Source organism: Blastomyces gilchristii, assembly GCF_000003855.2.
Source record: "Blastomyces gilchristii SLH14081 genomic scaffold supercont1.12, whole genome shotgun sequence".
Lineage (NCBI taxonomy): Eukaryota > Fungi > Ascomycota > Eurotiomycetes > Onygenales > Ajellomycetaceae > Blastomyces > Blastomyces gilchristii.
Window position 1 is genome coordinate 1,874,671 of NW_003101671.1, and position 12,702 is coordinate 1,887,372.

At 35.0% G+C, this 12,702-nt stretch overlaps 3 protein-coding genes across 3 annotated transcripts; all 3 read left to right on the plus strand.

Annotated features, from left to right (window-relative positions):
• Nucleotides 1–5,790: 5,790 nt before the first annotated feature.
• Nucleotides 5,791–7,391, plus strand: BDBG_17346 (uncharacterized protein). Its single transcript, XM_031725089.1, has 4 exons — nt 5,791–6,073; nt 6,158–6,673; nt 6,753–7,133; nt 7,188–7,391. Exons 1-2 carry the CDS (start codon nt 5,826–5,828, stop codon nt 6,195–6,197), a joined length of 288 nt encoding a protein of 95 aa, XP_031579279.1. The 5' UTR covers nt 5,791–5,825; the 3' UTR covers nt 6,198–6,673; nt 6,753–7,133; nt 7,188–7,391.
• A 489-nt stretch (nt 7,392–7,880) lies between these two features.
• On the plus strand, nt 7,881–8,371 carry BDBG_05989 (uncharacterized protein; the record flags this gene model as incomplete). The annotated part of the gene is made up of 2 exons (XM_031722399.1): nt 7,881–7,987; nt 8,039–8,371. The coding sequence occupies 2 exons, from the start codon at nt 7,881–7,883 to the stop codon at nt 8,319–8,321; spliced, it is 390 nt and encodes a 129-aa protein (XP_031579280.1). The 3' UTR covers nt 8,322–8,371.
• A 1,482-nt stretch (nt 8,372–9,853) lies between these two features.
• Nucleotides 9,854–12,231, plus strand: BDBG_05990 (uncharacterized protein; the record flags this gene model as incomplete). The annotated part of the gene is made up of 5 exons (XM_031722400.1): nt 9,854–9,943; nt 10,015–10,374; nt 10,581–10,679; nt 10,789–10,849; nt 10,903–12,231. The coding sequence occupies 5 exons, from the start codon at nt 9,854–9,856 to the stop codon at nt 11,586–11,588; spliced, it is 1,296 nt and encodes a 431-aa protein (XP_031579281.1). The 3' UTR covers nt 11,589–12,231.
• Between the last annotated feature and the right edge of the window lie 471 nt (nt 12,232–12,702).

A 12,702-nucleotide genomic window follows, 5' to 3' on the forward strand; every position in this document is an offset into this window, starting at 1 on the left:
TGAAGTATTATCAAAGATCATTACTTACTAGAGAATTGTATTTCACTGTCTTCATATCTTGAACATCTGCTCATTCAAATCTCTGATAGTTGATATTGTAGTAGTCTCAGATTAATTTAATATATAAGTCTCATTTCTTCTCTGTTCAATCTTGAGAAGTGTAGATATTAACTCAATGAGAGAGATCTAGTAGAGCTGCTATAGTATAGTACTCTGTAAAAGATTGTTCAGTTTTACTGTAGTAATATATCAGTTTATTTCTTACAGTAATAATAGCCTGTGCTATAGCATTATTTCAGACTGAATTTCTTTTTAAGTGATTCAACTGCTTCTCAAGATAAGTAAATAAACTGTTATACATTCATCAGACTGACTGCAGCATTGATGTATAAGTGATTGAGACTGTCTTTATTATCTTATAAAACTGAAACAGTAAATCAATCATATATTTCAACTGAGTTCACTTCATATCAGAAAGTTTCAATATCTGAATCTTTTCTCAATCAGAGTATTACACTCAATGATTAATCATCTGATATAATTAAAGAGTCTGAATAGCTATTTTATATATTGAACTTCATCATATTCTAACATTCTGTATCATATTCAGTAGTGTGACTGATTTATTTGTTTATTAAATATTATGAAATTATTATTATTATTTAGAGAAGATACAAATTGTATTAATAATGTTTTAAATCTGTGATATTTAAATTATTAGTCAATCTATTCAAAATTAATAGTAGCATTATTAAAAAGTGTTATTAAAAAGCAATATTAAAAAGTGTTATTAAAAAATATTATCTTTTATAAAGTGAATATAAAAGTTACTTGAGTAATCACTTTCATCTTATTCTTATCTTAAGAATCAGTTATCTCATTATTCTTCATCTCAATATTAAGATTCTTTATCAGTATTTATATCATAAGTTGAATTATATGAGTAATGCAGAGAATATGATCTTATTTATCATTTCAGAAATGCAAAGTCAATTTTTACTTCAAGCTCTTTATTATAGTATAGTTATTCACAGTATTATCAGTTATAATTGTAAGAAGACTGAGACTAATATCTCAATAGTCATTTTTAATCACAGTTATTAATATCTCTATTATATAATTCTCAGTATGACTACTGATCAATGATTCAAATTCAATTAATATCTCTTAATAAGTTCAGTTCTCATTAATATAATAATATGTAACTTTTATAAATATAAGATTGTTTATACTAGTTCATGTATTCACTGTGAGAGACACTCTTCAATGATTCTTCAACTCTAATTCTAGATATTGTATATTAACTTTGTAGTATATCTTGAAATTGAACTGAAGATAGAATTGATATAGAATATGAAGATTTGAATTAAGCATTTAAAGAAGTGTTCAGAATTCAGAGTTTTCAATTGATTGAAGAGAAAGATTCAGAGATATATATATATAAAGTAATTATTCATAAAAGTTATCAGATAAGAGTTATAAAATCAGAGTACTAATATATAATTATTTTTACATGATTTTCTTCAAATTAGAAAGTTAGTATTATTAAAAATTATTATCTGATAGAGTAACTTATCAGCTCAGTAGTAATTTTCTGATTATTTTTCTTTTATTATCTATATTCTGATGACTTCAGATGTTAGAAAATTTCTTCAGAACTATGATCAGTTTATAATAAATATTTCTGAATGAAGTCACAGTGATTGTAGTAGAGAGATAACTCTTCAGTAATCTATAATAAATCTGTTAATAATTATTTTATAGTTCATCTCAGTGTTTATGTTAAGTTTTTCATAAATTTCATGACCTGAAATCAGATATGAAGAATGAAGTAGTTATTCACTATAATTAAAAGAGAGTATTCTGTGTTGAATTGTAAATAATATAGACTTTGTGATTTACAGTGATTTCTTAAAGAGTTTATAGATCTTCAATAGAAGTAAAAGAAGTGAAAGAAGTGAATTCAGAAGATATAATAATAATTTCAGAAAGATAATAATTTATTTTCAATAACTGATCACTGATGTGTGTAAGAAGAATTAATATAAGAGAAAATAATCTTGTTTCTTAACTTAGTTATAATTTTAGTACTAACTCAGATTGAATATCATTGATATATAAAAGTAAATAAACAATCTTAATTAATCTCTGTTATATTTCTTGAAATATATTAATATTATGAAAGAGAGTATTATCAAATTACATTATCAGATAATATTATTAAAAATATATTAATATTATGAATATCAATGTTGAAAAAATGTTGATACTTATATATTATAGTGATTTGTGAATTATGATAGTTAAATATATATATATATATATATCATTTCTGACTTGATTACAACTTGTACAATAATTTTTGAAAACTCAAAATTAATTTTAATTATTAATAATTATGAACTTAAACTTATAATTAACTAATATAAAAAAAAAAAATCTACTTCTTCTCTTTCTTATTCTTCTTATTATTCTTTATAATTCACTTCTCATTTTTCTTCTTCTTCTTCTTCTTCTTATCTGAGATAATAATCATCTCAAAATCTCTCTCTGCTACCTTCTCAGAAGAGAGTTCTCACTGCTTTCTCTCAGTCAGATTAATCTGTATCTTAAAATCCTGCATTTTCTGATCTGCTGTCTCAGGTTTCATCTCAGTAATAAGCAGATTGACATGCTCAGAGAGCAGAACTGTCTTCTTAATATTCTGAATTATGAAGTGCATTCAAGATCTGAATAAGATCTTAATTCTCTTCTTCTCTATCAGCTTCTGCTAATTAATTAGAGAACAGAAGTATTATTAAAAATTATTATCTCTTAATAAATAAAAAACTTATCAGTTTTAACTTCTTTATCTTCTACTTTAATACTCTCTTAATCTTCTTCTACTGTTACTTATTTATAGTAATACTCTTCTTCTCTCTCTCTCTCTTTATCTTGAACTCAAATCATTCTCAGAACTTCTTCTGATCTCACTACTACTATATAAGACTCTTCACTATCTTCTTCTTCAATCTCTTACAGGCAGTATTATTCACATTATTTCTATACTTAGTTCAGTCTAAATCTATCAGAAGTGTTACTTAAAATTATTATTATTCTACTCTCTTACAGAGTCTCTTTAAGATATTATAATATATCTTATAATCTATCTTCTCTTACTTAAATGTCTTCTTCTTCTCTCTCTTCAATCTGTAACAGTGCTCACATGCCTTGATGATTCACAGAATCACAGAATATTTAAAGAGAAATAACATGATTAATTTCAGTGAGCATTGAAGAGAGATGAAGACAGAAGAGACAGTCAGAAATAATATAATAATAATAATAATAATAATGATGATGATAATAATAATAATGATAATAATAGTGATAATATTAATAATAATAATAATAATGATAATGATAATAATGATAATAATGAAAGAGAAAGTGTATTGAAATATATTACTGACTTATTAAATATAAAGAGATAAAGAAAATATTAACAGCTTTCAGAGATATATGAAAACAGCTACAGTGTTGCATAGTAATATTATCTTTATTCAATGCATACAGTGTTAATATTCTTTGTATACAGTTATTATATAATCTATATCAGAGATACATGCAGAAAACAGATTTTTATTACTAGAAAGAATGATTACAGCAATTCTCTATTTTCATATTATAAAGATAAGTTATTCTTATTTCTTTCTTCTCTCTTTTCTCTTCTTCTTCAACTCATCACTAAGTTCAAGCTGATATAAAAACTATTAAAACACTCTTAGAAACTCTTAAATTGAAGAGTATAGACTAATTAAATTTTAAATACAGAAGAATCAAATTATATTCAATATTATTAATTATTCATTCTCTCTTAATAAAATCACAGTCATGTCTTCTCTTCTCTCTTTCTTAAATAAAATATAGTCTGTGAAAACTGAGTACTATATCAGACTATAATAATTAATATAACCTCAGTATACAGAGCTGTATACATACAGTATGTACTGAACTGAGAGACTGTGTGAGTTGTAAACTGACATCAGTATCTCAGAGAGAGCTGTGCAGTGTGAGAAAGTTACAACTCTCAGTTATATATGCAGAGAATAAATTATCACAGTAAGTGTATATACATTGTATAAAAGTAATACTTTTTAATAATACTCAGTCTCTGATATTATGAAAATAGAGTCTCTCTGTGAGATCTGTTTTTATTAGAAGTCAGAGAATCTTATATTTCTTAAGATTATCTTTACTTATCTTATCTGTGAAATTGATGAGAGAAATCATTAATTTCAGTATTCTACTCTTGATATTATTCAAGTAACAGCAGAGTTCATTCTGATCACACTTTTTAAATGTATATTTTCTAAATATTCACATTTATACAGATATATACTGATTATTTATTAGATAATATTAAGATAATAACTTATCACAGTTATATTACTCTCACTGTGAGAAATACACAGTTAATAATAAACATTATAAAGACTCTGAGAAGTAAGTATTTTAAGAATACTACAGCTCTGCAATCTTGATTTTTTTTATTTTTATTTTTTATTTTTTTATTTTTCTTTTATTTTTTTTTTCTTTTTCTTTTTTTTTTTTTTTTTTTTTTGTTCATTCTGATTTTTTCTTGTTTTATTTATTTTTTATTTTTTTATTTTTTTTTTGGATTTTATATTTTTTTTATAATTAAAATTATATAAATTATAATCTGTGTTTAAAAAAGTAATAATATTTAATAATACTTTCTATTTGAATTTTCAACAAATGAGTACTATGTTATGATATTATGTAAGTGAGAAGTGATTTTATAATCTCATTTAATATCATTTCTCAATAATGAGATCAGAATGAAAATATGACTAAGATTTAAATATATCTTTATTCAGACTAGATTTTTATTTGAAAAGTGAATCTAAGATCTTTAATATTTGAAATAATATGATTTGAGATCAATGTAATGAATACAAACTATGATTAGAAGTAATGCTTTTAGGCAATATGACAACTGTAAAGTTTGATTCTGATCTCAGACACGGTCACACAGTCAGTCTAACAGAGATATGATTTTTAATTTTGAATTGCTTTTATATATGTTAACAGCTCTTTGCAACTGCTTCTCAGTGTAATTAAAAGATTTAGACATGATTATAATTAATGATGATTATTTAAAGATGAAGAATAAAGATATTGAAAATATTTTCTGTATAATGTGATTTTCTGTACACTGTGGCGCACTCACTACAGAGAGTGAGTAAGCATGGCACGGTTAAGCGGTAACTGAGAGATAAGAAAATTTGCATTATTTGAAGACCTGTATTGCAGTGAAATGAGCTTTCAACTCTGCTCTGAAGCTTCTTTAAGAAAGAACTGATGAAAGTTCTGTAACAAATCCTGCTGCAACAGTCAGAAAATAGCATCTAATCTAGAAACCTTACTTTACCTCTGAATCAAGAACTGTTGAGGGAGAGAGTTTCTGTAATATTTCTGAAAGAGTGCGAGTCTCCATATTTTCGATTTCAAGCTTTGATCATTGGGAGGGCAAAGCGCTCGTGGAGAGAGATAATGTCTTGAGTTGCCTCGATAACCATATCATGTGATAATACGGCGGTTGCCGTCGTATTGTCATGTGATCATATTTCGCTTCTCTGATTCGGTCCCGTGTCAAGAAAAACTCAAAATCATTGTACTGGGGCTTCCAAGGCTTGGCCAATAGATGCCCTGATACAAAGCACACTAGGTGATTGATGCTTGAATCCTGGGAGGCGCATGGTTAGTTACTGATGGAGCGTGATCCCGGCTGCCACATCCGAGCTTTACCTCCCCCTGTCAAAATGAGAACAGATGCAAAATCTCCTCTTTGCTCAATGAGGACATCATTCAAAGCTATCACAGCACCGCTGATATGCAGGATGTCTCAAGAACCAGGGAAGAAACTCAAGTGCTTCGATCACATTGAGAGAGGATATCTCAATCCATGGGGCGAGTTTCCAACCTGTCTTTATGATCAGGAGTCTACTATCATATCAAACTTTCCTCAAAAGAACCAGCTGCGCCTGAATGGCCTAAAATCCCGACAAAGGTGATATTGAGCTCGAAATATAGCCCTTTGAAACCCCATTTGCCTAATGAGGACAGGATTAACGACTATTGCTGTACAAACCAGGAGTGACTTTACTTATTTGAAGGCCATAACTCTGAAATAGTGTAACTATTCATACAGGCCCTGGACAAGTTTTTGCTGTCCAACATTTGCTGAAATGAGAATGACATACCCCTTCAACCATTGAAAAAGCCTCCATTGGAGGCGCATAGAGAGTGGCTGCCTGATAGCTATAAACCACAAGATGTTGCTCTGCGACGAATCATTTCAAAATGGACTGACTTGACTGCTTTTTCTTGCAAAATGTATTCTAACCATCTCATATGCCCTACTGTCAGCAGCACTTATCATGCTAAGTACAGTGCATCTTATCTTGCTTACTGTTCACTGCCTTCAGTCTCACTGTTTATCTGAGATATCAATCTTTGTTCTCTTTATCTGCGTCAATGCTGTCATCATTGGCATTGGTCTATCAGGCTTAAGATGTGCGGGTGAGAAGCTCCTTCTACTGAGATGGTGATGATAAATGCTAAATGCTTGTTTCAGATACACCAGCATTCTACTATTTCTTGAGATTATGTACAGCATTCCCTTTAGCTCTAGAGATACATTATTCCCAGCTTCTTAATTTCATCCTCACTAACCGCGTGATGTCTAGATGATCCAGCAAACCAAAATTCAGGCTGGACCACTTACAAACGCCCTGCTGCATTGATTATTTCTAGGATATGGTTTTCTGTCCCCGGTGATAAAGCTCGGGTTGATCTTATGATGTGCTCTTCTCCCTACTCTTGATAGGCCTTGTGCTCATTGAGTTAGCTCAGTCATCTACAAGGTGTCGGTGAAAGATACAGGTGTGATCATGTCTATTGACTACACAGTACTTGTGATTGCCGGTCTGCTTTTTTGGCATGGAATTCGCGGTATATCATCTCAGGGGCCTGTAATCTGTGAAGTTACAATCCATGCACTTCTTGTTCTTGTAACAGCAGGGTTTGCTGCAGGCAGACTCTTTCACAACTGACCCCTTTCAATCCAAGTAAGTTCAGTGAAACTATGGTTCTCTCTTCAACTTGTGCTGATATGGCTACAGGTGATGCTGATTACCACTATTGATGTCTACATGACTTGAAATATTTCCACTCAGCCTGGGGAACTAGGGAACACTATGCCGTTACATGGCTTCCCAGACAACACTTCCAATATTTCCTATTTCTAATTGCATTGGAATGTGGCTACCTGTGAATACTAGTCAGTGTAGCAAGGCCCCATACTCTTCTAAATTTACTTGCTTCTAATTGCTTGAACGTTGAATAGTTTTAGCCTTTTCCATTTAATACCATAACAATATTATCTTTATATTGAGCCCGAAAATGAGTCTTTTTGGATTTTCCTTTGCCCAATGAGGACAGTGGTCGATTGCCGCTGGTGTTGCAGTAGGCAGGGATGCCAGGATGTGTCGAGGGCACAGGGAAACTTGCGTCGATCACCTGGGAGAGCGAGTGCGATATACATGCCTAGCTTCAGTCCGAGCCTCACTGCTTTTGACTATAAGAGATGCTTCACCGCTCGCTCGTTGCCTTATTTCAGTCCGGGCTGGCCAAGGTCTTTGCAGCCTGCTCAGTTGATCAAGAAGGTGGAAATTAGCTCCTGCTGCTGCATATGAAGGGACTGGCTTTTGCTTTTATTGTACAGCATAAAGTTGGTTGATATCTCATTCCTCTACCATGTCGAGTTGCTGACTGTGTTAAAAGGTCGTTTGGTAGCTTTCGAGAGACTATTGACCATGGCGCAGCAGGTACTCAGCTTTTTGAGCTGGTTGGCACCAGATGTGCCCAGCAATGAGGATGCGAAAGACGCTTCAAACATCCACACACCAATGTCTCCTGGACAGTATGTTTCCCCACCTTGTTTTTAATCATTGCTAATAGGTAGATACGACAGGCAAACCAGGCTCTACCAGTTCGCAATTGATGACATTAAAGGAGTCAAATGTTATTACAGTTTGATGTATGACTTGAAATCTACTCGCGTACTATTTGCCGCGAAAACCAAAGATGGAATCAGGGTAGGGATATCTGATTGGGAAATGTTCATCAAAGCAAAGGGTGCTAGGGGCGCAGTCGAAAAGATGGATGAGGATCTGAAAGAACTCGCAAGCAAATACGGGCTAGCCTGGGATGAGGGATTGGGCACAGCTGATGTCTTGGAGAATGAGCGGAAATGATCAACCCCATTTTGCATCCCTGAAAATTGTATTTTAAGTATAGTCTTTGGCTGGGTGGAAAACTAGGATATTGTTTTAACCTTACCCGGCCGTGGGGTGTTGTATATAAATGGTAGCTTACTTTCTACCAATCTTTCGCCGTCCACATCTCTCTTTTCACAAACTCTTTTATGTCTTGCGCACCTAAAAACTAATTGACAACTCTCACTCTTTAAAATCAAGTGCTGCTACTGCGGAGGAACTGGCTCAACGGTCAACGGATGCGTATGTGGGCATGAGTATTGCCCAGCATGCTTCCGCTTAGATGATATCTAGTTTTGTAGAAACTTAACTAACGTAATCAATCGGTCAACGGATCGAATCACTCAACGGATCGACTCCTCCACCCAACCACCTTCATCAACATATTCATTATATATGCCTTCAGCCTCAAAGTCTCAGGCTTCCAGCAAGGAAAGAATGTTTTTATTAGCTATTTCTGTCTATGAATCCAAGCAGATTTCATGTATTAAGACTGCTGCTCGGGCATATGGTGTGTCATACACTACACTCCACAGTTGAATCCACAGATGCATATCATATGAAATATCAGTCTCAGCATGCCGAAAGCTTACTTCTACTGAAGAAGAAGCCCTAGTTCAATGGATAATATCCATGGATGAGCGAGGTCTCCCCCCCCGGATCACACACATGAGATATGACCATTCAACTACTCAAGGCCCGCGGATCTACTATCCCACCTATCATTGGAGAATGCTGAGTACAGAGATTTATTCAACATCATTCTAAGCTTGCTATCAAGCTTACATGCAGCTATGACCATCAGTGAGCCTGATATAAAAACCCAGAGATCATACAAAAGTGGTTGAGAGTGGTGAATAATATCATCAAGAAGTATGAGATTCTATCAGAGAATATCTACAACTTTGATGAAGTTGAGTTTTTTATAAGAGTTATCTCATCAGTCTTAGTGATAACTAGGTCTGAAAGAGTAGAAAAGACATCTCTTATCCAGCCTGAGAATAGAGAATGAGTGACTGTCAACTAGTCATACATGGAGCTACACCTCTAGCTCAGGAGAATAGGGCTTTATGAGCTGTAAATGAGAAGCAGAAATGCAAGCAAGGCCAAGACTGTACATATATAGATCAGAGAGGAATCCTAACTAGGGAGGAAGGCTTAGCCAGGACTCAGACTGCTCAGAGTAGTCAAATTGAAGAAGTAGAGATGAGAGTTTCTGTAAGAAGTGAGTATCACCACACTGTAGCAAGTGTAATATAGTGAGACACATTATTAGACAATGTAAATAGGCCAGAGGTATACTGGCATATAATTTAATAAGAATAATACAAATTTGTTGTTGCTCAATTAAGCAGTTAGTCTTGAAAGGGTGAAGAAGCTGATCTGTTGAGTGATTTGATCTGTTGACTGATTGATTAACTATGTTAATTCAACTTTGCTTAGTAAATTTTCGGGGGCTCTCGGATCAACAATTTTTCCGACAGTCACTGACGTAGAAGCAGAACAATGCCATGACAATCATCACCCAAACTGAAAACTTTTCAGTCAAATTTGAACACACAGTTCAGCGGAGCACCGTTGCCAGCTTCCAGGGAGCGCCTGTAAAATCCTCTAGTTTTGAGATCATCCCAACAGAACATGTCCTCCCCATTTGTGATAGCCTTGCTAACAGAACCAAGCTTCGGCGCCTGTTCTCCAACTTCTAAAGCGTGGAGGCAGCTACTTTGTCAGTGCAGGCACTGGCAAGCTACTAGAAGCCTCACTATCCGATCTTATGAGCTCGTGGGCGGTGCGATTCAGCCGGTCGTGCCCATTGAGTAGTGGCCACCTGCATATCACTAGTGAAAAGACTTCTTTTCCTCGCGCCGTTACACTCTCTTTTTATGGATCACACACCCGCACCATGACTATCCCATCTGAAGCTCTGAATACATGGCCTGGACGGATCATACAGGGGCAAAACACAAGACAATCTTCGGGGGGGCAGTGCATGTATGCTTGGAGGGTTGGTTCTGCCGTCACTATGAGCTTTGTGTGATCGGATAAAGGACAAACTTGTGGATGTACATACATGAATGTTGCGATTGGTGTCGGCGTTGGATATACGGGACCTGCGATATGATGAATTGACTGCTTGTAGCGACGGGAAAGCTCGGGGTGTTTTTATTTGACTTTTCCCTGGCCAGTTTTAGCTATTTCCGTCTAAATAACATATCATAACAATACTAATTGACCTAGCTTCCGGGTTTCATTTCCATTCTCGCCTTTATGCCTGCTGTGGAAGGCCATACTGGGAAGCTTGTCGGATGCTTCTACTTCACAAAAATAGGCGAACCTGTAAGTATCCTGTTCAACAGGCTTATCACCCCAGAAGGATATTAAAGCTAAAGACTCAAGCACAATTTCTTACAATATTCTTCACTTGCATGGTCTGGCGAAGGTACAGTTGAGTACACAAACAGTTACTTTAGGCACGGCAGCAAGCAAAGTGATTCTGGTTTTGAGAGGTATATGGTTCTCTTAGAATGTTCTTTTCATTGTGTAGCTAACGCCTTTTCAGAGATGGACAAAGATTTGACCTCGGACCGGAAAATACGGAAAAGAGCAAGCACCCGAGCGATACAAGAAAATGCAGAACTCAACAAAAGAACCGACAGATCTCAGGATCAAGATGACGACCAAATCACGGCTCATGATCTATTGAACAAAATACGGGGGAAAAGCCAAACCAAGGAAGGATATGTTCAAAGAGCAGTTCGCCAACGTCTGAGACTCTACTGCTGCGGATGTGAGGAGGATGTTAGCGGTGGGGGAGAATGTCAACAATGTGGCCATACATCGTGTCTGGTGTGCTTGCACGAAAGGAGACTGCGTAGGGAAAGATCTGTTGACCGATCACACGAACCGAACCAAGCGAATAGACGCCATGATGCTCAGACAAACAACCAAACACGCGCAGTCCCGGCGACCCTTAGCCAAGCTATCAAGATCGATGAAGACCCGGAAACAGAAACAGACTCTGTGCTCTATATGTTGCCTTATTCTAAACTGAAGCGGAAACTGAGAGAGCAACAACAAAAACAGCAGACCTGGGTTAATCGAGCCATCAAGTGCTGCTCCTGCGAAGTAACTGGCTCGGCGGTCAACAAATGCGCATGTGGGCATGAGTATTGCGGAATATGCTTTCATTATAACTTGCTGGTTAATTCACGGACTTTCGGATCAACAATTTTTCCGACAGCTTAAGCACACAGAATGCCTTCATAAAAAAGCTTCTCTAGATTTTGACCCTATCAGCTTTCAAGCCAGTTACAATATTTCAAGATGTAGAATGTATATTGCAATAGGTTAGGTCCGCTGTCTACTGACAGCACAGCTAATTATGACTACTCTTTGTGTGTTTCGTTCACCGAGAGATAATTGAGGGGCCATGCAAATATCATCTACTCTTAACATTCCAAAGGTGATAAGAAGCGGTTCTTGCCTCCATTGACATCCCCTTAAAATATTTCCCACAAGCCAACCCGGCAGATTTTGTCTTGCAGAGATGATGAGTTCCACACCTGTCCATTCTCTCTGTGCTAAGAAATTTCAGGAGCTCAATTCTCTTGGTGTGAGACAGTCAATCACATGTTCAGCTCATCAGTGAAGATATTGTGATAGAAATTTCACTGGTTGTTCAACCTGCAAAGCAAGGCATGTCAAATGTGATGAAGCATCACCTGCATGTTGCAACTGCATAAAAAGGAGTTGCGCTGCGATGGTGCAAGACTCTACAGATTCGTTAACCCCGGTTCTGTAAAGGGAGAGTATAAAGCTTTCAGAGGGAAAACAGATCATCAGATTCAAACAACAGTGTCTCCAGCTGTCGGAATGGTATCTCGGATGAATATGTCGGAAACATATGAATCTTATGTGCATCAAGATCTACTTCTTATATTATCCGTACACTATCTATTATATCTAATTCCATACAAAAGATAGAGCTATTTATAGTAAAACAAATGTGCGAGCCAAGAGAGCTAGCATTAGTAAGTATTAGATGAGTATTGTAGTAAGCTGATGATAAGAAAAATAGTAGTAATACAATGTTGATGATGTTCATAGTGTATGACCTCTTATTTCCTGACACACCCCCTTCAGTGAATGTAACATGTAAAAGGAAGTGTAAATAAAGCTGCAAGGAAATAGTCATAGAAGGAGTGTAGATGAATCTGCAGAGATTACATCAAGATAGATCATTTATACCATTTATTCTGCTTGCGCATTGATGATATCTGATATATCAACTAGGAGTCTAGGCCTAACATCTTGACGAATTCTGTATGTTTCTGGCGTGGCAGAACCTTAGTGAGGCCAT

Excerpts from the sequence above, each read along its gene's own strand:
- BDBG_17346 (XM_031725089.1), top strand. The coding sequence starts at position 5,826 with ATGAGAACAGATGCAAAATCTCCTCTTTGCTCAATGAGGACATCATTC. Across the intron at positions 6,074-6,157 it reads GGCCTAAAATCCCGACAAAG|GAGTGACTTTACTTATTTGA; the intron begins GTGATATTGAGC and ends TGTACAAACCAG.